General features: G+C 47.7%; 1 protein-coding gene across 1 annotated transcript in view; it reads left to right on the forward strand.

Moving 5' to 3' along the window:
- exoc4 (exocyst complex component 4) overlaps positions 1-26,482 on the forward strand; it is a 283,169-nt gene that overhangs the window by 11,498 nt on the left and 245,189 nt on the right. Inside the window, 3 exon segments of the mRNA XM_029742408.1 lie at positions 1,368-1,562; positions 15,536-15,729; positions 20,303-20,412. Coding sequence (XP_029598268.1) covers positions 1,368-1,562; positions 15,536-15,729; positions 20,303-20,412 — 499 coding nt within the window.

Below are 26,482 nucleotides of genomic sequence, written 5' to 3' on the forward strand. Positions count from 1 at the left end.
CATAATGACCATTGTTATGTTTGGAGGATAAAGGGGGAGGCTTGCGAGCCGAAGAACACCATCCCAACCGTGAAGCACAGGGGTGGCAGCATCATGTTGTGGGGGTGCTTTGCTGCAGGAGGGACTGGTGCACTTCACAAAATAGATGGCATCATGAGGGTGGAAAATTGTGGCTATATTGAGGCAACATCTCAAGACCTCAGTCAGGAAGTTAAAGCTTGGTCGCAAATGGGTCTTCCAAATGGACAATGACCCCAAGCATACTTCCAAAGTTGTGGCAAAATAGCTTAAGGACAACAAAGTCAAGGTATTGGAGTGGCTGTCACGAAGCCCTGACCTCAATCATATAGAAAATTTGTGGGCAGAACTGAAAAAGTGTGTGCGAGCAAGGAGGCCTACAAACCTGACTCAGTTACACCAGCTCTGTCAGGTGGAATGGACCAAAATTCACCCAACTTATTGTGGAAAGCTTGTGGAAGGCTACCCGAAACGTTTGACCCAAGTTAAACAATTTAAAGGCAATGCTACCAAATACTAATTGAGTGTATGTAAACTTCTAAACCACTGGGAATGTGATGCAAGAAATAAAAGCTGAAATAAATCATTCTCTCTACTATTATTCTGACATTTCACATTCTTAAAATAAAGTGGTGATCTTAACTGAACTATGACATGGAATTTTTACTAGGATTAAATGGCATGAATTGTGAAACTGAGTTTAAATGTATTTGGCTAAGCTGTATGTAAACTTCTGACTTCAACTGTATGTGACACTGTTACTAAGAGAACCTTGAAAGGTTTCCTAAGACTTGTGTGTGATGGTACTTTTGTGCCACATTAAGTGCCCATTGATTCAGGCAGGATACTGAGCTTTGAAACTGAAAGGAGAGTGTCCATGTGTCCCTGAAACTATTCAGAACGTTCCAGATAGAAATGTAATGAATAGAGTTGACATAACTCCCTGTTCTACCTGACAAATAATCACGTCTGTTCTGCGCAATACATTTCTATCTGATCATTCTAAACGCTTGCCCCTCTTGTCTCTGAATGGACCCATGGGTCATGTTCATTAGGGCACACAACAGAAAACGTTTAAAAACGCTTTGCAGCAGAGATAAAAAAGTGTTTCTTATTGATTAGTAGTCCCTCCCTGTTTCCGTCAACTTTCTTTAGTTTGGTGCCTAATGAACACAACCCTGGTTCCTCACCTGTCTGACCCTGGGGGTGGGATTGATTCATTAGCACACACAGAACACTGTTTTATATCAGTCCAAGTACTCTGTCCCTGTTTCAGTCCATTTTTTTTCCCTTTATCGCCTGATGAACACCCTGGTGTCTGACCTGTGTGATGTCCCATTGTATCCCAGGTGAAGGAGAACCTGCTGTCCTGTAAGATGCTGCTCCACTGCAAGAGGGATGAACTGAGGAAGCTGTGGATCGAAGGCATCGAGCACAAACACGTCCTCAACCTGCTGGACGAGATCGAGAGTATCAAGCAGGTCCCACAGAGACTGGAAGCCTGCATGGCCAGCAAGCACTACCTGCATGCCACCGACATGCTGGTAAGATTGATTGAGTGAGTGAGTGAGTGAGTGAGTGAGTGAGTGAGTGAGTGAGTGCGTATGCATGTGGAGGTGGGGTGGTAGGTGAGGATGTGGTAAGGTTTGTATGAAAGTGTGTTAAGTTTGATGTTTGGGGTATGGTGGGGCATGCGTGCGAGAAAATGGGATTCGTATGATTAACACCGGGATATGGCAATCCAGACATCCCAGCTAGATTTTGAATTCTTGACGTTGACCTGACACTTGACTATTACATGATTCCTGTCCTCCTTGGTTACAGAAATGGACTGGCATTTCAGCTAATTGGCTGGACTGTCAGTTTTCTTCCATTTGGTGCCTAATGAACACGACCCACTTGTACATCTCCCTTCCAGCCGGTCAGCTTCGTGAAAGCGGCCCATGGGCCACCACAGGCGTGTGGGTTGAGTTTGATGTGTGTTTTGTGGCACGCTCTGCGGGGGCCAAAGCACTAAATGGCTGGTATAACTCTGTGGTCTCTCCTTTCCCTTCTTCCTCCATTCACTCCTACACTCTTCTTCCAAACTCAGGTAATTAGGGCCTAGTCAGTTCATCTCTGCTCCAGAACGGGCAGATTTGAGAGGGAGGACGAGGGATGTCTGGCCCCCTGAGGCCCCTGAAGACCTTCTGTCTCTTTGTCTCCCACTCGCAGTCCTTTGTGGGGGCCGCAAACCTAAAGCACTTTTTACATGGTGTGGTGAAGTTGATGGAAGCTGGTGACACTATTTAGGAAAATCACTCCCATCTGAGCTAAATATATGAACTGTTATGTATGTAGTGGTTCTTCCTTTAAACCTTCTGATCTTTATGCCACGACCGTTTGTGGTAGATGGTGGCAGATTGTGGTAAATTGCGTCATTCTGTCATTGCACCACACTATCACAAGGGGGAGATAAAACGCTGATCTATCGGTAGTCCAAACTGTGGCACAAATTGACTATCTTTTCCTAAATGATGGAGGTGTGAATGTTTCAGTCCGAGAGTCTCTGGCTCTAGAGTCCTGCATCAGGCGGGTGGTCCTGGAGTTGAGAACTTGGATAAATACAATGGCGCAATTACACTTGACATGTGGACTGACGATTTTCAAAAAATTGGCACAGTGGGCTTTTGGATTCTCTCCCTCTAAAAACAGAAATATATAATTCAAAATAACAAATGGTCTTTTACCACAGTGTGAAAGAGTGACAGCCCCTCTATAGAATGTGAGTTCGTGAAACACGGAGTCCTTCTTTGCTAATATGAAGAAGAAACTGAATGAAAGAAAGTCCAGCGAGGATAGGGAGTTGCCCACATTTTCAAGACCTGAGCTACTTCATTTATTTATGAAATATACTTGTTTATTTAGGCAATTTAATATATTAGTTTAGACTTGGCCTATTTAGTAGGATTTCTTCAAATTGCTGTGCAGGAAAAGGATGTCATCCACCGTGCCTGGTCGCAGGCTAACGGCTAGCTTCTCTCTGAAACCACAAATCCATCTGAAGGTGACGCTTTATCCACCGTGCCTGGTCGCAGGCTAACGGTTAGCTTCTCTCTGAAACCACACATCCATCTGAAGGTGACGCTTTATCCACCGTGCCTGGTCGCAGGCTAACGGTTAGCTTCTCTCTGAAACCACAAATCCATCTGAAGGTGACGCTTTATCCACCGTGCCTGGTCGCAGGCTAACAGCTAACTTCTCTCTGAAACCACACATCCATCTGAAGGTGATGCTTTATCCTTTGGAACCACACAATTACCAGGTGGACAGTAGGCCTCTTGAAGCAATAGAGGATAGAGCTGATTTTATTTTGCCTGATGCAGGACTGTGATAGCAGAGAGACTGACTGAAACATTCACACCTCCATTAAAATACAAAAGGATAGTCTAATAGCTCAGCTAGTTGTGAAAAATACCCCAATTTGTGCCATAGTTTTAATTACTGATAGTTGCTGCAGTCATTCAGAGTTGAGTCCTATTGTAAAGTGTAGCCTAATGGCCAAAAAGGGGCAAACTTGCAATGTATTCGATGTTTAAGTAATATAAAGTTTAATTTCTAACTCCTAACTCCATATCTAACTCCATATCAAAGAATATGAAATAAAGTGTCTTAAACCCTGCATTATAATATAACTTATTTTGAACGAAAGCCAGGAATGAGTGAGTCACTCAGCCCAATGCTGTTCGTGCTTCTGTTTCCTAATTTGAGTGTTTATTTAATATCCTATGGAGTCTGTCATCACCAAACCTCATGCAACCACAAAATGCTGTGGGAGTGACAAAATGTATTACAATTGAATTTAAATGAACTGAATAATGAGGATGAAGAAGAAGAGAGTGATTGTATTTAAAGCAATAGTGTAAGAATTGCTCTTCCTCTGTCTCGTGCGCACACTAAAAAAAAGACCCCATTTTGTTTCTAGTTTGTCAGAAGACCATGTAACACGCATATAGACACATATACATTATTTGTTCATCAACATCTTTATGCTTTCGTTAATAAAATAATGATAAAGACTCTTTCAAAATACAGATGTTTATTTCAACTACATCTCCGCTACATTTTAGTTGCACTTCCCCCCAGCTCCACAACCATGGGTAAAACCTTGCTGAGAAGATCAATGTGTTGTTGTATCGTCAGTTTCTTAACAAAAAAAAGGTTTAACATATTTTGAATGAATTCCTGAATTCAATTGCTTTAGCTGACATTTTGCAGTTTATTTACTGTTTAATTGTTCAAGTCTCTTTTTTTGGTTGGAATAGAAACACACTTCTCTGTGCTGGAGATATTTTTAAGAATATAAAAGAAGCCAGCCACCCTTGATGGGCTATCAGCAGGACAATAGACTCTTGCCAAGTTTAGAGACTTTAAATGTTTGCGAGGCATGTCACTACTCTCATCTCTTTGCATAGCCCACCAAATGCACAGTTTAACTAAATTGATTCATATTATGGTGTTTCTATTCCAAGAAAAATGTAAATGCATTTTACAGTAGCCTATCTAGGCCTTAGGGTTTCCGTTAGGAAAATATGGCGCTGTACAACGTGACCAGTCGGGAGTAGGCCTAGGCTACTAAGTGATTGCGAGTTAAGAGCAAAATCATCCTAACATTTCCACACCCTAATTGTATGCTGACCAATATCCAAACGGAGATTCAGTGAAAATAAAAAATCTGATTGATTTATCAAGATCAGTCCCCATGCTTGTCTCAAAGCAGCGCAAAACGGTGCTGAAATAGTTGACCACACGCGGGTAGGCTACTGCTTCAAATCCTATTATAACAATTGGATGACTTTGGGTGTTTGTCAGCAACAATTTGTTGCCTTCATTAGCCTACTTTATTCTAATATTTATGTCATTCAGTGATATTTATTCTCATAGTAATTTGTTATGGGTCAATCCAGAAGTGGTTAACCTCTATGGGATCGGTCCCCCCCCCCCCCCACAGGACGGTTGAGCTAACGTAGGCTGTGATTCGCATGAGGTTGTAAGTAACAAAAAAAATCCCAGGACACAGACATGGGCAGAAAGCTTAAATTCTTGTTAATCGAACTGCACTGTCCAATTTACAGTAGCTATTACAGTGAAAGAATACCATGCTATTGTTTGAGGAGAGTTCACAATTATGAACTTGAAAATGTATTAATAAACCAATTATGCACATTTGAGCAGTCTTGATACATTTTCAATAGATATGCAATGGTTCATTGGATGAGTCTAAAACTTTGCACATACACTGCTGCCACCTAGTGGCCAAAATCAAAATTGCGCTTTGGCTGGAATAATACATTATGGCCTTTCTCTTGCATTTCAAAGATGGTGGTACACAACCCCCCCCACACACACAAAAAAACGCATGTTTTTTCTTTGTATTATCTTTTACCAGATCTAATGTGTTATATTCTCCTACATTAATTTCACATTTTCACAAACTTCAAAGTGTTTCCTTTCAAATGGTATCAAGAATATGCATATCCTTGCTTCAGGTCCTGAGCTACAGGCAGTTCGATTTGGGTATGTGATTTTAGGCGAAAAAAATAAAAATAAAAAATTGATTGGATCCTTATTAAGCTACATTTCTAAAAGTATAAACTGCACAACAAATACTATAATAATTAAAAAGCAAATTATGATCAATCCCACATATTCTGTTCTAACAAAAAATGTTTTAAGTCTCTAGTACAGCCAATATTAAAAACAGTCAAATGCATAGGGGCAGCACGTAGCCTAGTGGTTAGAGCATTGGGCCAGTAACCGAAAGAAGCTGACAAGGTAAAAATCTTTCATTGTGCACCTGAGCAAGGTAGTTAACCCACTGTTCCCCGGGTGCCGAAGATGTAGTTTAGATTATGGCAGCCTCCCGCACCTTTCTGATTCTGAGGGGTTGGGTTAAATGCAGAAGACACATTTCAGTTGAATACATTCAATTGGACAACTGACTAGGTATCCCCCTTTCCCATTTGTGAATTCACTCACATTAGCCGACATGTTGCGGTTTATTCATTGTTTCATTATTCAAGGCACCCTTCATTTTATATCTAAAATGCTTGACTGTATTTAAAGACATGGATGACTTGAATGGTTGTTTGATATACTGTATCCTTTATGCCAAAAAGTAAGTTAGGCTAAACCAGCTACAGTAAACAGGACTATTAGGCCTACAGCTCCATGTCATTTCAGTAACTTACCTTCTCAAAGACGCCCTCTGGTGGTCAAACTAGCGTTATTGGCAACAAAATAATATGATGTCATGCACTCTCATGTGCCATACAAACGCAGCACACTGCAAGCGGTGCTGCAGTAGGACGCAACTTTTAAAGGAAGAACCACTGTAGTGGTAGGCTTGGCGGTATACTCGGGTATTTGGAAAAAGCCACAGGTGGTTGTTCAATACCGTCAAAACAAGTTTTTAAAAAAAGTGTATTATTTTACATTATGAAGATTACCGTAATTCCCCAGAAAAGTTGAGCAAGTCTCTTGTTTGTAACAGCACAACAGGAGAAAACAGGAGCTGGTCAGTATATAACAGGAGAAAACAGGAGCTGGTCAGTATATAACAGGAGAAAACAGGAGCTGGTCAGTATATAACAGGATAAAACAACAGGAGCCGGTCAGTATATAACAGGAGAAAACAACAGGAGCCGGTCAGTATATAACAGGAGAAAACAACAGGAGCTGGTCAGTATATAACAGGAGAAAACAACAGGAGCCGGTCAGTATATAACAGGAGAAAACAACAGGAGCGGTCAGTATATAACAGGAGAAAACAACAGGAGCCGGTCAGTATATACAGGAGAAAACAACAGGAGCCGTCAGTATATAACAGGAGAAAACAACAGGAGCCGTCAGTATATAACAGGAGAAACAACAGGAGCCGGTCAGTATATAACAGGAGAAAACAACAGGAGCCGGTCAGTATATAACAGGAGAAAACAACAGGAGCCTGGTCATATATAACAGGAGAAAAACAACAGGAGCCGGTCAGTATATAACAGGAGAAAACAACAGGAGCTGGTCAGTATATAACAGGAGAAAACAACAGGAGCCGGTCAGTATATAAGCAGGAGAAAACAACAGGAGCTGGTCAGTATATAACAGGAGAAAACAACAGGAGCCGGTCAGAAATATAACAGGAGAAAACAACAGGAGCTGGTCAGTATATAACAGGAGAAAACAACAGGAGCCGGTCAGTATATAACAGGAGAAAACAACAGGAGCTGGTCAGTATATAACAGGAGAAAACAACAGGAGCCGGTCAGTATATAACAGGAGAAAACAACAGGAGCTGGTCAGTATATAACAGGAGAAAACAACAGGAGCCGGTCAGTATATAACAGGAGAAAACAACAGGAGCTGGTCAGTATATAACAGGAGAAAACAACAGGAGCCGGTCAGTATATAACAGGAGAAAACAACAGGAGCTGGTCAGTATATAACAGGAGAAAACAACAGGAGCTGGTCAGTATATAACAGGAGAAACAACAGGAGCCGGTCAGTATATAACAGGAGAAAACAACAGGAGCCGGTCAGTATATAACAGGAGAAAACAACAGGAGCTGGTCAGTATATAACAGGAGAAAACAACAGGAGCCTGTCAGTATATAACAGGAGAAAACAACAGGAGCTGGTCAGTATATAACAGGAGAAAACAACAGGAGCCGGTCAGTATATAACAGGAGAAAACAACAGGAGCTGGTCAGTATATAACAGGAGAAAACAACAGGAGCCGGTCAGTATATAACAGGAGAAAACAACAGGAGCCGGTCAGTATATAACAGGAGAAAACAACAGGAGCCGGTCAGTATATAACAGGAGAAAACAACAGGAGCCGGTCAGTATATAACAGGAGAAAACAACAGGAGCTGGTCAGTATATAACAGGATAAAACAACAGGAGCCGGTCAGTATATAACAGGAGAAAACAACAGGAGCCGGTCAGTATATAACAGGAGAAAACAACAGGAGCTGGTCAGTATATAACAGGATAAAACAACAGGAGCCGGTCAGTATATAACAGGAGAAACAACAGGAGCCGGTCAGTATATAACAGGAGAAAACAACAGGAGCCGGTCAGTATATAACAGGAGAAAACAACAGGAGCCGGTCAGTATATAACAGGAGAAAACAACAGGAGCCGGTCAGTCCACAACAGGAGAAAACAACAGGAGCCGGTCAGTATATAACAGGAGAAAACAACAGGAGCCGGTCAGTATATAACAGGAGAAAACAACAGGAGCCGGTCAGTATATAACAGGAGAAAACAACAGGAGCCGGTCAGTATATAACAGGAGAAAACAACAGGAGCCGGTCAGTCCACAACAGGAGAAAACAACAGGAGCCGGTCACTATATAACAGGAGAAAACAACAGGAGCTGGTCAGTATATAACAGGATAAAACAACAGGAGCTGGTCAGTATATAACAGGAGAAAACAACAGGAGCCGGTCAGTATATAACAGGAGAAAACAACAGGAGCCGGTCAGTATATAACAGGAGAAAACAACAGGAGCCTGTCAGTATATAACAGGAGAAAACAACAGGAGCTGGTCAGTATATAACAGGAGAAAACAACAGGAGCCGGTCAGTATATAACAGGAGAAAACAACAGGAGCCGGTCAGTATATAACAGGAGAAAACAACAGGAGCTGGTCAGTATATAACAGGAGAAAACAACAGGAGCCGGTCAGTATATAACAGGAGAAAACAACAGGAGCCGGTCAGTATATAACAGGAGAAAACAACAGGAGCCGGTCAGTATATAACAGGAGAAAAACAACAGGAGCCGGTCAGTATATAACAGGAGAAAACAACAGGAGCCGGTCAGTATATAACAGGAGAAAACAACAGGAGCCGGTCAGTATATAACAGGAGAAAACAACAGGAGCCGGTCAGTATATAACAGGAGAAACAACAGGAGCCGGTCAGTATATAACAGGAGAAAACAACAGGAGCCGGTCAGTATATAACAGGAGAAAACAACAGGAGCCGGTCAGTATATAACAGGAGAAAACAACAGGAGCTGGTCAGTATATAACAGGAGAAAACAACAGGAGCCGGTCAGTATATAACAGGAGAAAACAACAGGAGCCGGTCAGTATATAACAGGAGAAAACAACAGGAGCCGGTCAGTATATAACAGGAGAAAACAACAGGAGCCGGTCAGTATATAACAGGAGAAAACAACAGGAGCCGGTCAGTATATAACAGGAGAAAACAACAGGAGCTGGTCAGTATATAACAGGAGAAAACAACAGGAGCCGGTCAGTATATAACAGGAGAAAACAACAGGAGCCGGTCAGTATATAACAGGAGAAAACAACAGGAGCTGGTCAGTATATAACAGGAGAAAACAACAGGAGCCGGTCAGTATATAACAGGAGAAAACAACAGGAGCCGGTCAGTATATAACAGGAGAAAACAACAGGAGCCGGTCAGTATATAACAGGAGAAAACAACAGGAGCCGGTCAGTATATAACAGGAGGAAAACAACAGGAGCTGGTCAGTATATAACAGGAGAAAACAACAGGAGCTGGTCAGTATATAACAGGAGAAAACAACAGGAGCCGGTCAGTATATAACAGGAGAAAACAACAGGAGCTGGTCAGTATATAACAGGAGAAAACAACAGGAGCTGGTCAGTATATAACAGGATAAAACAACAGGAGCCTGTCAGTATATAACAGGAGAAAACAACAGGAGCTGGTCAGTATATAACAGGAGAAAACAACAGGAGCCGGTCAGTATATAACAGGAGAAAACAACAGGAGCTGGTCAGTATATAACAGGAGAAAACAACAGGAGCCGGTCAGTATATAACAGGAGAAAACAACAGGAGCTGGTCAGTATATAACAGGATAAAACAACAGGAGCCGGTCAGTATATAACAGGAGAAAACAACAGGAGCCGGTCAGTATATAACAGGAGAAAACAACAGGAGCCGGTCAGTATATAACAGGAGGAAAACAACAGGAGCCGGTCAGTATATAACAGGAGAAAACAACAGGAGCCGGTCAGTATATAACAGGAGAAAACAACAGGAGCCGGTCAGTATATAACAGGAGAAAACAACAGGAGCCGGTCAGTATATAACAGGAGAAAACAACAGGAGCCGGTCAGTATATAACAGGAGAAAACAACACGGAGCCGGTCAGTATATAACAGGAGAAAACAACAGGAGCCGGTCAGTATATAACAGGAGAAAACAACAGGAGCCGGTCAGTATATAACAGGAGAAAACAACAGGAGCCGGTCAGTATATAACAGGAGGAAAACAACAGGAGCCGGTCAGTATATAACAGGAGAAAACAACAGGAGCCGGTCAGTATATAACAGGAGAAAACAACAGGAGCCGGTCAGTATATAACAGGAGAAAAACAACAGGAGCTGGTCAGTATATAACAGGAGAAAACAACAGGAGCCGGTCAGTATATAACAGGAGAAAACAACAGGAGCTGGTCAGTATATAACAGGATAAAACAACAGGAGCCGGTCAGTATATAACAGGAGAAAACAACAGGAGCCGGTCAGTATATAACAGGAGAAAACAACAGGAGCCGGTCAGTATATAACAGGAGAAAACAACAGGAGCCGGTCAGTATATAACAGGAGAAAACAACAGGAGCCTGTCAGTATATAACAGGATAAAACAACAGGAGCCGGTCAGTCCACAACAGGAGAAAACAACAGGAGCCGGTCAGTATATAACAGGAGAAAACAACAGGAGCCGGTCAGTATATAACAGGAGAAAACAACAGGAGCTGGTCAGTATATAACAGGAGAAAACAACAGGAGCTGGTCAGTATATAACAGGATAAAACAACAGGAGCCGGTCAGTATATAACAGGAGAAAACAACAGGAGCTGGCCAGTATATAACAGGAGAAAACAACAGGAGCTGGTCAGTCCACAGAACAGAACAGTCTGACGGAGGCTAATCTAAGGAAACTCAGTGAGTCATGTCTGTGCCTCATTACATTGCTTTCACAGAAGACTGTCAGTGTCCATTTTAAGCTAGGTGTTTCAATTTGCCTCTCAGTAGGAGAGAGGCTGCAACAGTTATCTCTCTGTCTCTCTCTCTCCCTTTTTATTGGTTAACTCTTTGTTTTGCTCTCCCTTTCCACCATCTCAGATCTTCCTATCACTCCCCTCTCTCAGTGCTCAGCTCTCTCCTCTCTCCTCCTCTCTCTCAGCGCTCAGCGCTCGGCTCTCTCCTCTCTCTCTCAGCTCTCTCCTCTCTCTCAGCTCTCTCCTCTCTCTCTCAGCTCTCTCCTAGCTCTCTCCTCTCTCTCTCAGCTCTCTCCTCTCTCTCTCAGCTCTCTCCTCTCTCTCAGCTCTCTCCTCTCTCTCTCAGCTCTCTCCTCTCTCTCTCAGCTCTCTCCTTACTCTCTCAGCTTTCTCCTAGCTCTCTCTCCTCTCTCTCTCAGCTCTCTCCTCGCTCTCTCAGCTCTCTCAGCTCTCTCCTCGCTCTCTCAGCTCCCTCAGCTCCCTCAGCTCTCTCAGCTCTCTCAGCTCTCTCCTCTCTCAGCTCTCTCCTCTCTCTCAGCTCTCTCCTCTCTCAGCTCTCTCCTCTCTCAGCTCTCTCCTCTCTCAGCTCTCTCCTCTCTCAGCTCTCTCAGCTCTCTCCTCTCTCAGCTCTCTCCTCTCTCAGCTCTCTCCTCTCTCAGCTCTCTCCTCTCTCAGCTCTCTCTTTCTCTCTTTCTTTCTTTCTCTCTCTCTCTCTCTCTCTCTCTCTCTCTCTCTCTCTCCGGTCTGTTGTAAGTCCATCCTGTCGCTGTCAATCCTGTGAGACTCCCTGATGTGTTCATTCCAGACATGCTGTCACTCATTACCCTGCTCATCTGTCAGATTAACGTCTCCCTCACTTTCACACTCTCCCTCCATCCCCTCCTCCTCTAGCCCTCCCTCAGCTCTCTCTCTCTCTCTCTCTGCTTGACTATTAGTATTCCCACTGCTCTCTTTCTGCCTCAGCTGAATGGCAGTGTTACAAGACCCCATGTGGTTAGTGAGGGACAAGACTGGTTCACTTTCCAAAAAAGTCTCTCTTCTCCACTCCTATCCTACACACACACACACACCCCGTCTGAGCCCAGTGTGCACCAGAGAGGCCAGTGATGGGCTGTCACATGTACCGCTTCTCTCCTCCCCCTCCTGTGAGTCCCCCTCTTCTCCCTCTCTCCCCATCCTGCTAACTCTCAGGAAGCCTCGTATAGTTGATTAGCTTGACAGCCCGGGCTCCCTAACGATGTTAACCAGCCTTCTTCTGTCATCCCGGCCCACTGGTAATGAGTCACACACACACTTGCGGACACACATGCACACTCAAGGACACACCCACAAGGCATACACACATGCACGCACGTACGCACTTGTGGACTGTTGACACACACGCACTTATAGACATACATACAGACGCATACACATTGGTCACACCCTCTCACAGTTAGTTACAGTATATGCATACACACACACACACACACACACACACACACACACACACACACACACACACCAACGTGTACCTACACCACACAGTGAGGAACACAGAGGCATGCAGAGTTATTCTATTAAGCTGACGGGGGTTGATCATGCACAGCATTAGCACATCTTTTGGCTAATGCTGCGCTGATTTGCATCAACACATACTTGACCTATGGCCCTCCCTTCCTTTCCTCCCGTCTGTCCCGCCCCAGTGATACACACGCACAGTCTGTGATGGCTCTCTGGAGCGCTATCATCCAGCCATTAGCCCACTCTAATAAAAACCACTCATTTACCACCATGAAGATTTATTAAATATAAACACGCCATAACCACAATGCTAATGAAAACTGAGACGGGAGGAGGGAGGGACGGACGGAGGGACGGACGGAGGGACGGAGGGAAGGAGAGGGGGACGGAGGGAAGGAGAGGGGGACGGAGGGAAGGAGAGGGGGACGGAGGGACGGAGAGGGGGACGGACGGAGGGAGAGGGGGACGGAGGGAGAGGGGGATGGAGGGAGAGGGGGACGGAGGGAGGGAGAGGGGGATGGACGGAGGGACGGACGGAGGGAGAGGGGGACAGCCGGACGGAGAGGGGGACGGACGGAGGGACGGACGGAGGGAGAGGGGGAGGAGAGGGGGACGGAGGGAGGGAGAGGGGGACGGACGGAGGGAGCGACGGGGGGACGGACGGAGGGAGCGACGGGGGGACGGACGGAGGGAGAGGGGGACGGAGGGAGGGACGGACGGACGGGCGGACGGAGGGAGGGACGGAGGGAGGGAGGGAGGGACGGAGGGAGGGAGGGACGGGGGGACGGACGGACGGATGGAGGGAGGGACGGACGGACGGAGGGACGGGGGGACGGAGGGAGGGACGGACGGAGGGAGGGAGGGACGGATGGGGGGACGGACGGAGGGAGGGACGGGGGGACGGACGGAGGGAGGGACGGGGGGACGGACGGAGAGAGTGACGGGGGGACGGACGGAGAGAGCGACGGACGGACGGACGGACGGAGAGAGCGACGGGGGGACGGACGGAGAGAGGGACGGACAGAGGGAGCGACGGGGGGACGGACGGAGGGAGCGACGGGGGGACGGACGGGGGGACGGACGGAGAGAGGGACGGAGAGAGGGACGGACGGACGGAGAGAGGGACGGACGGACGGAGGGAGCAACGGGGGGACGGACGGAGGGACGGACGGGGGGACGGACGGAGGGAGGGGGAGGGACGGACGGAGGGAGGGAGGGATGGACGGAGGGAGGGAGGGACGGACGGACGGAGGGAGGGAGGGACGGGGGGACGGACGGGGGGACGGACGGAGGGAGGGACGGGGGGACGGACGGACGGAGGGAGGGAGGGACGGGGGGACGGACGGGGGGACGGACGGAGGGAGGGACGGGGGGACGGACGGAGAGAGGGACGGAGGGAGGGACGGACGGACGGAGAGAGGGACGGACGGACGGAGGGAGCGACGGGGGGACGGACGGAGGGACGGACGGAGGGACGGACGGGGGGACGGACGGACGGAGGGAGGGGGAGGGACGGACGGAGGGAGGGAGGGAGGGATGGACGGAGGGAGGGAGGGATGGGGGGACGGACGGGGGGACGGACGGAGGGAGGGACGGGGGGACGGACGGACGGAGGGAGGGACGGGCGGACGGACGGAGGGAGGGACGGGGGGACGGACGGAGGGAGCGACGGGGGGACGGACGGAGGGAGCGACGGGGGGACGGACGGAGAGAGGGACGGACGGACGGAGGGAGGGAGCGACGGACGGAGGGAGGGAGCGACGGAGGGAGGGAGGGAGGGACGGAGGGAGGGACGGGGGGACGGAGGAAGGGACGGACGGAGGGAGGGACGGACGGGCGGATGGAGGGACGGACGAAGGGAGGGACGGGGGGACGGACGGAGGGAGGGACGGGGGGACGGAGGGACGGACGGACGGACGGAGGGAGCGACGGGGGGACGGACGGACGGAGAGAGAGAGAGCGGGACGGACGGACGGAGAGACGGAGAGAGGGGGGGTGGACGGACGGAGGGGGGGTGGACGGAGGGAGAGAGAGGGGAGGACGGACGGACGGAAAGAGAGCGGGGGGGACAGACGGAGAGGGAGGGAGGGAGGGAGGGAGGGAGGGAGAGAGGGAGAAAGCCAGGAACTTTGAGAGAGGAAGACTGGATGTAGTTTGGCGTTGGGTGCATTGTCTGCATTCCTAAAGTTTTCCCCTAAAATGCTGTTATGTTGGGCAGTGGGGGCTGTGTGCAGTGGGGGCTGTGTGCAGTGGGGGCTGTGTGCAGTGGGGGCTGTGTGCAGTGGGGGCTGGGCAGTGGGCACTTGGGGCGGCTGGTAGCCTAGCGTTGGGCCAGTAACCGAAAGGTCGCTGGTTCGAAACACCGAGCCGACTAGGTGAAAAATCTGTCTGTGCCCTTGAGCAAGACACTTCACCCTAAATGCTCCTATAAGTCGCTCTGGATAAGAGTGTCTGCTAAATGACTACAATGTAAAACATTTTGAATGTTCTACATAGAGCAGCAGTGTTAACACAGAGGATACACTGTAGTTATATTGGTGTTGTTGGTGTTGTATTATTTGTCTGTCTAGTAACCGGTCTAACAACCTGTCTGACAGCCTGTGAGGTGTAATGTTTGGACAGAAACCCACAGTTCAGATTACAGTTCAAATAAACTGCTTTCTCTAAATACTCAAGTCCATTAGGTACCAATTAAACTAGCCAATTATATCCACATCTTGTTTATGACTGTGAAGATTTAGATTCATTATTGATTACATTTTAAACAGTTTTCCATTGCGTGCCCTAATAAACATGTCCCTGTGGTCCCCATCAAAATACTGTATTCTGAAGTGTTGTCAGGTGTATTCAGATATACAGTGAGTACTAGTGGATAATACATCGGGTACCTGGAGCTGTGTTCAGGTCTCCCCTACATTCCAAGGTGTATAGATCTATTCAGGTGTGTCTCCTGTGGTCCCCCTCGTGCAGGTGTCAGCGGTGGAGTCTCTGGAGGGCCCCCTGCTGCAGGTGGAGGGTCTGGGGGACCTGCGTCTGGAGCTCCACAGTAAGAAGCTCAACATCCACGTGGTCCTCATTGACGAGCTGCACCGGCACCTCTACATCAAGTCTACCAGCCGCCTGGGGATCAAGAACAAGGACAAGAACCAGGGACGCCACGGGGGGTGAGTAGCCTGGAGAAGGGGGGGGGGACTGGGAGTGGGGCGGAGGTGTGAGTTGTTAGGAACACGCTGTGAGGTTTGGTCAGGGAGATCAGAGTGGGGGTCAATCCCACTTCAAGTGCAGTCAACAGAGGGAATGTAATGTTCATCATTTGCCGTATTCTAGAATAGTAGGGCAAGGACTCAAACACCAGATCTCAGTAGAGATTGGAAGTAGTCGTTTTCACTTCAAAATAAAAGCTTTGGGAGTCTGTATGGGTGTTCACTCTGCGTTAGAAGTAAATGTATAATTGGGGGGGAAACTGGTTGAAATCATTAAATGAAATACCATAACATGAGACAAGTCAGTCTTCAACCTCCACTCCTCTAATCCCACACAGCACAGTTCCACGCAACATGTGTTGTCCCTCAGTGTTTACATTAGCTAGTCTAAACTTCTAGTGACAAGACAACGTCCCTGTCTCACCACTTAGTGCAAACACATCTGATTCATTCATGGGAGACCAAAGGTGATGCTCTGTGGAATGATAATGTGGGTTTTGGTTAGTCGACGACTGCGTCACAACCTACATTAGCGTCGGGAGGATTATCATACCAACACCAATGGGTGTGTCCCAAATGGCACCCTATTCCCTACTTAGTGCACTACTTTAAAAAGTAATACACTGTGTAGTGCACTATGCAAGGAGTAAGGTGCCATTTGGGACACGTTAGAATGCTGTGTGGAGCGACGGCTGCCACCTGCATGCTGATTCCTATACCAAGATGCAGCATCACAACACATTAGGCTGATGCAGGTCACCCACCTCTCCAGCAATGAAGCCTGTTGTTTTGATGTTTGTTTAATTCATGCTAGGTGTGTGTGTGTGTGTGTGTGTGTGTGTGTGTGTGTGTGTGTGTGTGTGTGTGTGTGTGTGTGTATCTTTATTGGCGTGTGTGTGATTGGTGTATTTTGTTGTGTGTACAGAAGTGTGGTGTCTGTGCTGTGACGTTCTGTAGAGTGATGTATTATTTGGGGTTTTAGAGTGACAGGTTAAAGCTCCTGTATAATGAAGGTTTGGTAAGAACAACCCACCTCCACTCAACACTCACTAAGAAGGGCTCCACTTAACACTGTCTGGAGGTACAGGTCAGGGCTACAGTCAACACTGTCTGGAGGTACAGGGCTACACTCAACACTGTCTGGAGGTACAGGGCTACACTTAACACTGTCTGGAGGTACAGGGCTACACTTAACACTGTCTGGAGGTACAGGGCTACACTTAACACTGTCTGGAGGTACAGGGCTACACTCAACACTGTCTGGAGGTACAGGGCTACACTTAACACTGTCTGGAGGTACAGGGCTACACTTAACACTGTGTGGAGGTACAGGGCTACACTTAACACTGTGTGGAGGTACAGGGCTACACTTAACACTGTGTGGAGGTACAGGGCTACACTTAACACTGTCTGGAGGTACAGGGCTACACTTAACACTGTCTGGAGGTACAGGGCTACACTTAACACTGTCTGGAGGTACAGGGCTACACTTAACACTGTCTGGAGGTACAGGGCTACACTTAACACTGTGTGGAGGTACAGGGCTACACTTAACACTGTGTGGAGGCACAGGGCTACACTTAACACTGTGTGGAGGCACAGGGCTACACTTAACACTGTCTGGAGGTACAGGTACAGGGCTACACTCAACACTGTGTGGAGGTACAGGGCTACACTTAACACTGTGTGGAGGTACAGGGCTCCACTCAACACTGTCTGGAGGTACAAGGCTACACTCAACACTGTGTGGAGGTACAGGGCTACACTTAACACTGTGTGGTGGTACAGGGCTCCACACAACACTGTGTGGAGGTACAGGGCTACACTTAACACTGTGTGGAGGTACAGGGCTACACTTAACACTGTGTGGAGGTACAGGGCTACACTTAACACTGTGTGGAGGTACAGGGCTACACTTAACACTGTGTGGAGGTACAGGGCTACACTTAACACTGTGTGGAGGTACAGGGCTACACTTAACACTGTCTGGAGGCACAGGGCTACACTTAACACTGTGTGGAGGTACAGGGCTACACTTAACACTGTGTGGAGGTACAGGGCTACACTTAACACTGTGTGGAGGCACAGGGCTACACTTAACACTGTGTGGAGGCACAGGGCTACACTTAACACTGTGTGGAGGCACAGGGCTACACTTAACACTGTGTGGAGGTACAGGTACAGGGCTACACTTAACACTGTGTGGAGGTACAGGGCTACACTTAACACTGTGTGGAGGTACAGGGCTACACTCAACACTGTGTGGAGGTACAAGGCTACACTCAACACTGTGTGGAGGTACAAGGCTACACTCAACACTGTGTGGAGGTACAGGGCTACACTTAACACTGTGTGGAGGCACAGGGCTACACTTAACACTGTCTGGAGGTACAGGTACAGGGCTACACTCAACACTGTGGAGGTACAGGGCTACACTTAACACTGTCTGGAGGTACAGGGCTACACTTAACACTGTCTGGAGGTACAGGGCTACACTTAACACTGTGTGGAGGCACAGGGCTACACTTAACACTGTCTGGAGGTACAGGTACAGGGCTACACTCAACACTGTGTGGAGGTACAGGGCTACACTTAACACTGTCTGGAGGTACAGGTACAGGGCTACACTTAACACTGTGTGGAGGTACAGGGCTACACTTAACACTGTCTGGAGATACAGGGCTATACTTAACACTGTGTGGAGGTACAGGTCAGGGCTACACTTAACACTGTGTGGAGGTACAGGTCAGGGCTACACTTAACACTGTGTGGAGGTACAGGTCAGGGCTACACTTAACACTGTGTGGAGGTACAGGTCAGGGCTACACTTAACACTGTGTGGAGGTACAGGTCAGGGCTACACTTAACACTGTCTGGAGGTACAGGGCTACACTTAACACTGTGGAGGCACAGGGCTACACTTAACACTGTCTGGAGGTACAGGGCTACACTTAACACTGTGTGGAGGTACAGGGCTACACTTAACACTGTATGGAGGTACAGGGCTACACTTAACACTGTGTGGAGGCACAGGGCTACACTTAACACTGTCTGGAGGTACAGGGCTACACTCAACACTGTCTGGAGGTACAGGGCTACACTCAACACTGTCTGGAGGTACAGGGCTACACTCAACACTGTCTGGAGGTACAGGGCTACACTCAGCACTGTGGTGGTACAGGGCTACACTTAACACTGTCTGGAGGTACAGGGCTACACTCAACACTGTGGAGGTACAGGTCAGGTCTAAACTCAACACTGTGTGGAGGTACAGGTCAGGGCTCCACTCAACACTGTGTGGAGGTACAGGGCTCCACTCAACACTGTGTGGTGGTACAGGGCTCCACTCAACACTGTGTGGTGGTACAGGGCTACACTCAGCACTGTGTGGTGGTACAGGGCTACACTCAACACTGTGTGGAGGTACAGGGCTCCACTCAACACTGTGTGGAGGTACAGGGCTCCACTCAACACTGTGTGGTGGTACAGGGCTCCACTCAGCACTGTGTGGTGGTACAGGGCTCCACTCAACACTGTGTGGAGGTACAGGGCTCCACTCAACACTGTGTGGTGGTACAGGGCTCCACTCAACACTGTGTGGAGGTACAGGGCTACACTCAGCACTGTGTGGTGGTACAGGGCTCCACTCAACACTGTGTGGTGGTACAGGGCTACACTCAACACTGTGTGGAGGTACAGGGCTACACTCAACACTGTGTGGAGGTACAGGGCTCCACTCAACACTGTGTGGAGGTACAGGGCTCCACTCAACACTGTGTGGTGGTACAGGGCTACACTCAGCACTGTGTGGTGGTACAGGGCTACACTCAGCACTGTGTGGTGGTACAGGGCTCCACTCAACACTGTGTGGTGGTACAGGGCTACACTTAACACTGTGTGGTGGTACAGGGCTCCACTTAACACTGTGTGGTGGTACAGGGCTCCACTCAACACTGTGTGGAGGTACAGGGCTCCACTCAACACTGTGTGGAGGTACAGGGCTACACTCAACACTGTGTGGAGGTACAGGGCTACACTCAACACTGTGTGGAGGTACAGGGCTACACTCAGCACTGTGTGGTGGTACAGGGCTCCACTCAACACTGTGGTGGTACAGGGCTCCACTCAACACTGTGTGGTGGTACAGGGCTCCACTCAACACTTTGTGGTGGTACAGGGCTCCACTCAACACTGTGTGGAGGTACAGGGCTCCACTCAACACTGTGTGGAGGTACAGGGCTCCACTCAACACTTTGTGGTGGTACAGGGCTGACTCTGTTTGTTAATCCAGGTTGTTAACAGGTTCATAATAAAGCTCTGCTCGTCTCTCAGGTGAATGTTGTCATTGTGGGTAGCGGGGTTGGGCTCAATTCAAGTTGAGGCCAGACAATTCAGGAAGTGATTTTAATTGAACATTCTGAAATAAGTAGCTTCTACTTTTCAGTTTAGTGCGAAGTCATTGAAAATATTGAATTGTAATTTTGCAACGAGGATGTTGATGCTGACTGATGATGCTCTTCTCAACTCTCCCCAGCTCTACAACCAAAGACACGTCCCCTCTGCCCCAGCTGGACGTCAGCAGCCTGTCCACCCCTCGCAAGCTGATGGACTCCTCCCAGTTCAGCACCCCAGGGACCACCAGCAGTAAGTAGCCTTGGTAGTCCAACACACATCCATTATGCATGGCTGCATAAAGGAATGTTTTGGTGCAATTGATTGTGCTGGCCTTACTTCATTACCACCAGTAGAATGGCTTTAGGAATACTACTGGACAAGAGAGGAAGAGGGGGGTCATGGAGGGGGTGGGAGACGAGGAAGGGACGGGGACAGAGAGAGGAAGGGACGGGGACAGAGAGAGGAAGGGACGGGGACAGAGAGAGGAAGGGACGGGGACAGAGAGAGGAAGGGACGGGGACAGAGAGAGGAAGGGACGGGGACAGAGAGAGGAAGGGACGGGGACAGAGAGAGGAAGGGACGGGGACAGAGAGAGGAAGGGACGGGGACAGAGAGAGGAAGGGACGGGGACAGAGAGAGGAAGCAGAGAGAGGAAGGGACGGGGACAGAGAGAGGAAGCAGAGAGAGGAAGGGACGGGGACAGAGAGAGGAAGGGACGGGGACAGAGAGAGGAAGGGACGGGGACAGAGAGAGGAAGGGACGGGGACGGAGAGAGGAAGCAGAGAGAGGAAGGGACGGGGACAGAGAGAGGAAGGGACGGGGACAGAGAGAGGAAGGGACGGGGACAGAGAGAGGAAGGGACAGAGAGAGGAAGGGACGGGGACAGAGAGAGGAAGGGACAGAGAGAGGAAGGGACGGGGACAGAGAGAGGAAGGGACGGGGACAGAGAGAGGAAGGGACGGGGACAGAGAGAGGAAGCAGAGAGCGGAAGGGACGGGGACAGAGAGAGACGGGGACAGAGAGAGACGGGGACAGAGAGAGGGGGAAGAGGAGAGACGGCGACAAAGTGAGGTGGGGAAGGATAGAGAGTGAGATTATGTGGGGAAGAAACTGGAGAGAACTGGATATTGAGTGGAAAAGAGAAAGGGAGAGGAGTTGAGATGGATAGAAAAGAGAACATGGTGTAGATAGAGAGAGATACTGTAGAGACGTGATGAGAACTATTGGACATAGTTGTCTCCTGGATAGCACAGTGGTAGAGTTGTCAGGTTAGTGTTCTACTGTCGTTCCACTCTGCCGATGCTCCTAGTGATAATGAAATCATTAGCAGGGATCTGTACTGCTGCAGTTATTACATCCATTAGCATGTCATTAGAGGTGTGTACCAGAGAACGCTGCAGGCTCAACACACCTCATATATAACACTGCCTCTCACACACACTCCACTGATGGCATTTACACGCCAGCAAACACATGCGCACACACACAGAAGCACTAACGCACGCACGCTGACATGCACACACCTTCTCCCCGCTTCCATCTATGCCTCGTATTTATTTCCACTTGCAGCACAGTACATACATCACAGCATTATTAGGCCATTATCATAATAGTACATACTGTACATCACAGCATTATTAGACCATTATCATAATAGTACATACATCACAGTGTTGGCATTATCATGACATTATCATACTAGTACACACATCACAGAATAATTAGGGCATTATCATACTAGTCCATACATCACATCATTATTAGGGCAATATTATACCAGTACATATATCACATCATTATTAAGACAGTATCATACTAGTATATACATCACATCATTATTAGGGCAATATTATACCAGTACATATATCACATCATTATTAGGACAGTATCATACTAGTCCATACATCACATCATTATTAGGGCAATATTATACCAGTACATATATCACATCATTATTAGGACAGTATCATACTAGTACATACATCACAACATTATTAGGGCAATATTATACCAGTACATATATCACATCATTATTAGGACAGTATCATACTAGTCCATACATCACATCATTATTAGGGCAATATTATACCAGTACATATATCACATCATTATTAGGACAGTATCATACTAGTACATACATCACAACATTATTAGGGCAATATTATACCAGTACATATATCACATCATTATTAGGACAGTATCATACTAGTACATACATCACAACATTATTAGGGCAATATTATACCAGTACATATATCACATCATTATTAGGACAGTATCATACTAGTACATACATCACAACATTATTGGGACATTATCATACTCATACATACATCAGTCCATACCAGTGCAGGTATCACAGTATTATTAGGGCATTATCATACTTGTACATACACCACAGCAATATCAGCCCATACTAGTGCATACATCACAGCGTTATTAGGGCATTATCATACTTGTACATACACCACAGCAATATCAGCCCATACTAGTGCATACATCACAGCGTTATTAGGGCATTATCATACCAGTACATACATCACAGCATTATCAGGGCGTTATCATACTAGTACATAGGTTTTCATAACATCATAATCAGCTGCCACCCCTCCATATCTCCCATTAGTCACCATGTATTCCTGTCAGCACAGTGGGGTGGATAACATTCATTATGCTCATAGGCCACAGTGGAACAGTTACCTCTGGTAATACAGCGTCTACAGGGGAGTTTGTTTCGTGTGGTGATTACATTCCCTGGTTGTGGAGTGTTATAGTGTGGTGATTACATACCCTGGCTGTGGAGTTTGTTATAGTGTGGTGATGACATTCCCTGGCTGTGGAGTTTGTTATAGTGTGGTGATTACATTCCCTGGCTGTGGAGTTTGTTATAGTGTGTTGATAACATTCCCTGGTTGTGGAGTGTTATAGTGTGGTGATTACATTCCCTGGTTGTGGAGTGTTATAGTGTGGTGATGACATTCCCTGGTTGTGGAGTGTTATAGTGTGGTGATTACATTCCCTGGTTGTGGAGTGTTATAGTCTGTTGATAACATTCCCTGGTTGTGGAGTGTTATAGTGTGGTGATTACATTCCCTGGTTGTGGAGTGTTATAGTGTGGTGATTACATTCCCTGGTTGTGGAGTTTGTTATAGTGTGGTGATGACATTCCCTGGCTGTGGAGTTTGTTATAGTGTTGATGACATTCCCTGGCTGTGGAGTTTATAGTGTGTTGATAACATTCCCTGGCTGTGGAGTTTATTGTGTTGATGACATTCCCTGGCTGTGGAGTTTATTGTGTTGATGACATTCCCTGGCTGTGGAGTTTGTTATAGTGTGTTGATGACATTCCCTGGCTGTGGAGTTTGTTATAGTGTGTTGATGACATTCCCTGGCTGTGGAGTTTGTTATAGTGTGTTGATAGCATTCCCTGGCTGTGGAGTTTATTGTGTTGATGACATTCCCTGGCTGTGGAGTTTGTTATAGTGTGTTGATGACATTCCCTGCCTGTGGAGTTTGTTATAGTGTGTTGATGACATTTCCTGGCTGTGGAGTTTGTTATAGTGTGTTGATGACATTCCCTGGCTGTGGAGTTTGTTATAGAGTGTTGATAACATTCCCTGGCTGTGGAGTTTATAGTTTGTTGATGACATTCCCTGGCTGTGGAGTTTGTTATAGTGTTGATAACATTCCCTGGTTGTGGAGTTTGTTATAGTGTGTTGATAACATTCCCTGGTTGTGGAGTTTGTTATAGTGTGTTGTTGACATTCCCTGGCTGTGGAGTTTGTTATAGTGTGTTGATAACATTCCCTGGTTGTGGAGTTTGTTATAGTGTGTTCATAACATTCCCTGGTTGTGGAGTTTGTTATAGTGTGTTGATAACATTCCCTGGCTGTGGAGTTTGTTATAGTGTGTTCATAACATTCCCTGGTTGTGGAGTTTGTTATAGTGTGTTGATAACATTCCCTGGCTGTGGAGTTTATTGTGTTGATGACATTCCCTGGTTGTGGAGTTTGTTATAGTGTGTTGATAACATTCCCTGGCTGTGGAGTTTATTGTGTTGATGACATTCCCTGGTTGTGGAGTTTGTTATAGTATGTTGATAACATTCCCTGGCTGTGGAGTTTATTGTGTGTTGATAACATTCCCTGGTTGTGGAGCTGCGAAAACACAAACAAGATGAGTAAGATACCCAAGGCAGCAGGTAGCCTAGTGGTTACAGCTTTGGACCAGTAACCGAAAGGTTGCAAGATCGAATCTCTGAGCTGACAAGGTAAAAATCTGTTGTTCTGCCCCTGAACAAGGCAGTTAACCCACTGTTCCTAGGCCGTCATTGTAAATAAGAATTTGTTCTTAACTGACTTGTTAAATAAAGGTAAAAAGAAAAGCTTATCTCTGGTCTAGGTATTTTTTCTTGATCTAGGTTCTCTCACGTTTGTTTGAATGCATGCCTAAACCCTCCTTCCCTGTCAGGTGTGCCCCGGTCCCTGGTCAGCTAGCCACCCTACTGCTAGCTGCAGGTGTACGGTGTCTGTTACAGCTCCATAGCCTCTCCCCACTAACCTCTGTCTCTATGCCATTACCAGACCCCCACTCTTCCTCTCCCCACTAACCTCTGTCCCTATGCCATTACCAGACCCCCAGTCTTCCTCTCCCCACTAACCTCTGTCCCTATGCCATTACCAGACCCCCACTAACCTCTATCCTTATGCCATTACCAGACCCCCGCTAACCTCTGTCCCTATGCCATTACCAGACCCCCACTAACCTCTATCCTTATGCCATTACCAGACCCCCACTAACCTCTGTCCCTATGCCATTACCAGACCCCCACTAACCTCTATCCTTATGCCATTACCAGACCCCCACTCTTCCTCTCCCCACTAACCTCTGTCCCTATGCCATTACCAGACCCCCACTAACCTCTGTCCCTATGCCATTACCAGACCCCCACTAACCTCTGTCCCTATGCCATTACCAGACCCCCACTAACCTCTATCCATATGCAATTAAATAAAATTGCAAATTGCATATGCCATTACCAGACCCCCACTCTTCCTCTCCCCACTAACCTCTGTCCCTATGCCATTACCAGACCCCCACTCTTCCTCACCCCACTAACCTCTGTCCCTATGCCATTACCAGACCCCCACTCTTCCTCTCCCCACTAACCTCTGTCTCTATGCCATTACCAGACCCCCACTCTTCCTCTCCCCACTAACCTCTGTCTCTATGCCATTACCAGACCCCCACTCTTCCTCGCCCCACTAACCTCTGTCCCTATGCCATTACCAGACCCCCACTAACCTCTGTCCCTATGCCATTACCAGACCCCCACTCTTCCTCGCCCCACTAACCTCTGTCCCTATGCCATTACCAGATCCCCACTAACCTCTGTCCCTATGCCATTACCAGACCCCCACTAACCTCTGTCCCTATGCCATTACCAGACCCCCACTCTTCCTCGCCCCACTAACCTCTGTCCCTATGCCATTACCAGATCCCCACTAACCTCTGTCCCTATGCCATTACCAGACCCCCACTAACCTCTGTCCCTATGCCATTACCAGACCCCCACTAACCTCTGTCCCTATGCCATTACCAGACCCCCACTAACCTCTATCCATATGCAATTACCAGACCCCCACTCTTCCTCGTCCCACTAACCTCTGTCCCTATGCCATTACCAGACCTCCACTAACCTCTGTCCCTATGCCATTACCAGATCCCCACTAACCTCTGTCCCTATGCCATTACCAGACCCCCACTAACCTCTGTCCCTATGCCATTACCAGACCCCCACTAACCTCTGTCCCTATGCCATTACCAGATCCCCACTAACCTCTGTCCCTATGCCATTACCAGACCCCCACTAACCTCTGTCCCTATGCCATTACCAGACCCCCACTAACCTCTGTCCCTATGCCATTACCAGATCCCCACTAACCTCTGTCCCTATGCCATTACCAGACCCCCACTAACCTCTGTCCTTATGCCATTACCAGACCCCCACTAACCTCTGTCCCTATGCCATTACCAGACCCCCACTAACCTCTGTCCCTATGCCATTACCAGACCCCCACTAACCTCTGTCCCTATGCCATTACCAGATCCCCACTAACCTCTGTCCCTATGCCATTACCAGACCCCCACTAACCTCTGTCCCTATGCCATTACCAGATCCCCACTAACCTCTGTCCCTATGCCATTACTAGACCCCCACTAACCTCTGTCCCTATGCCATTACCAGACCCCCACTAACCTCTGTCCCTATGCCATTACCAGACCCCCACTAACCTCTGTCCCTATGCCATTACCAGAC

This window comes from Salmo trutta, chromosome 40, assembly GCF_901001165.1.
Source record: "Salmo trutta chromosome 40, fSalTru1.1, whole genome shotgun sequence".
In the NCBI taxonomy this organism is placed as follows: Eukaryota; Metazoa; Chordata; class Actinopteri; order Salmoniformes; family Salmonidae; genus Salmo; species Salmo trutta.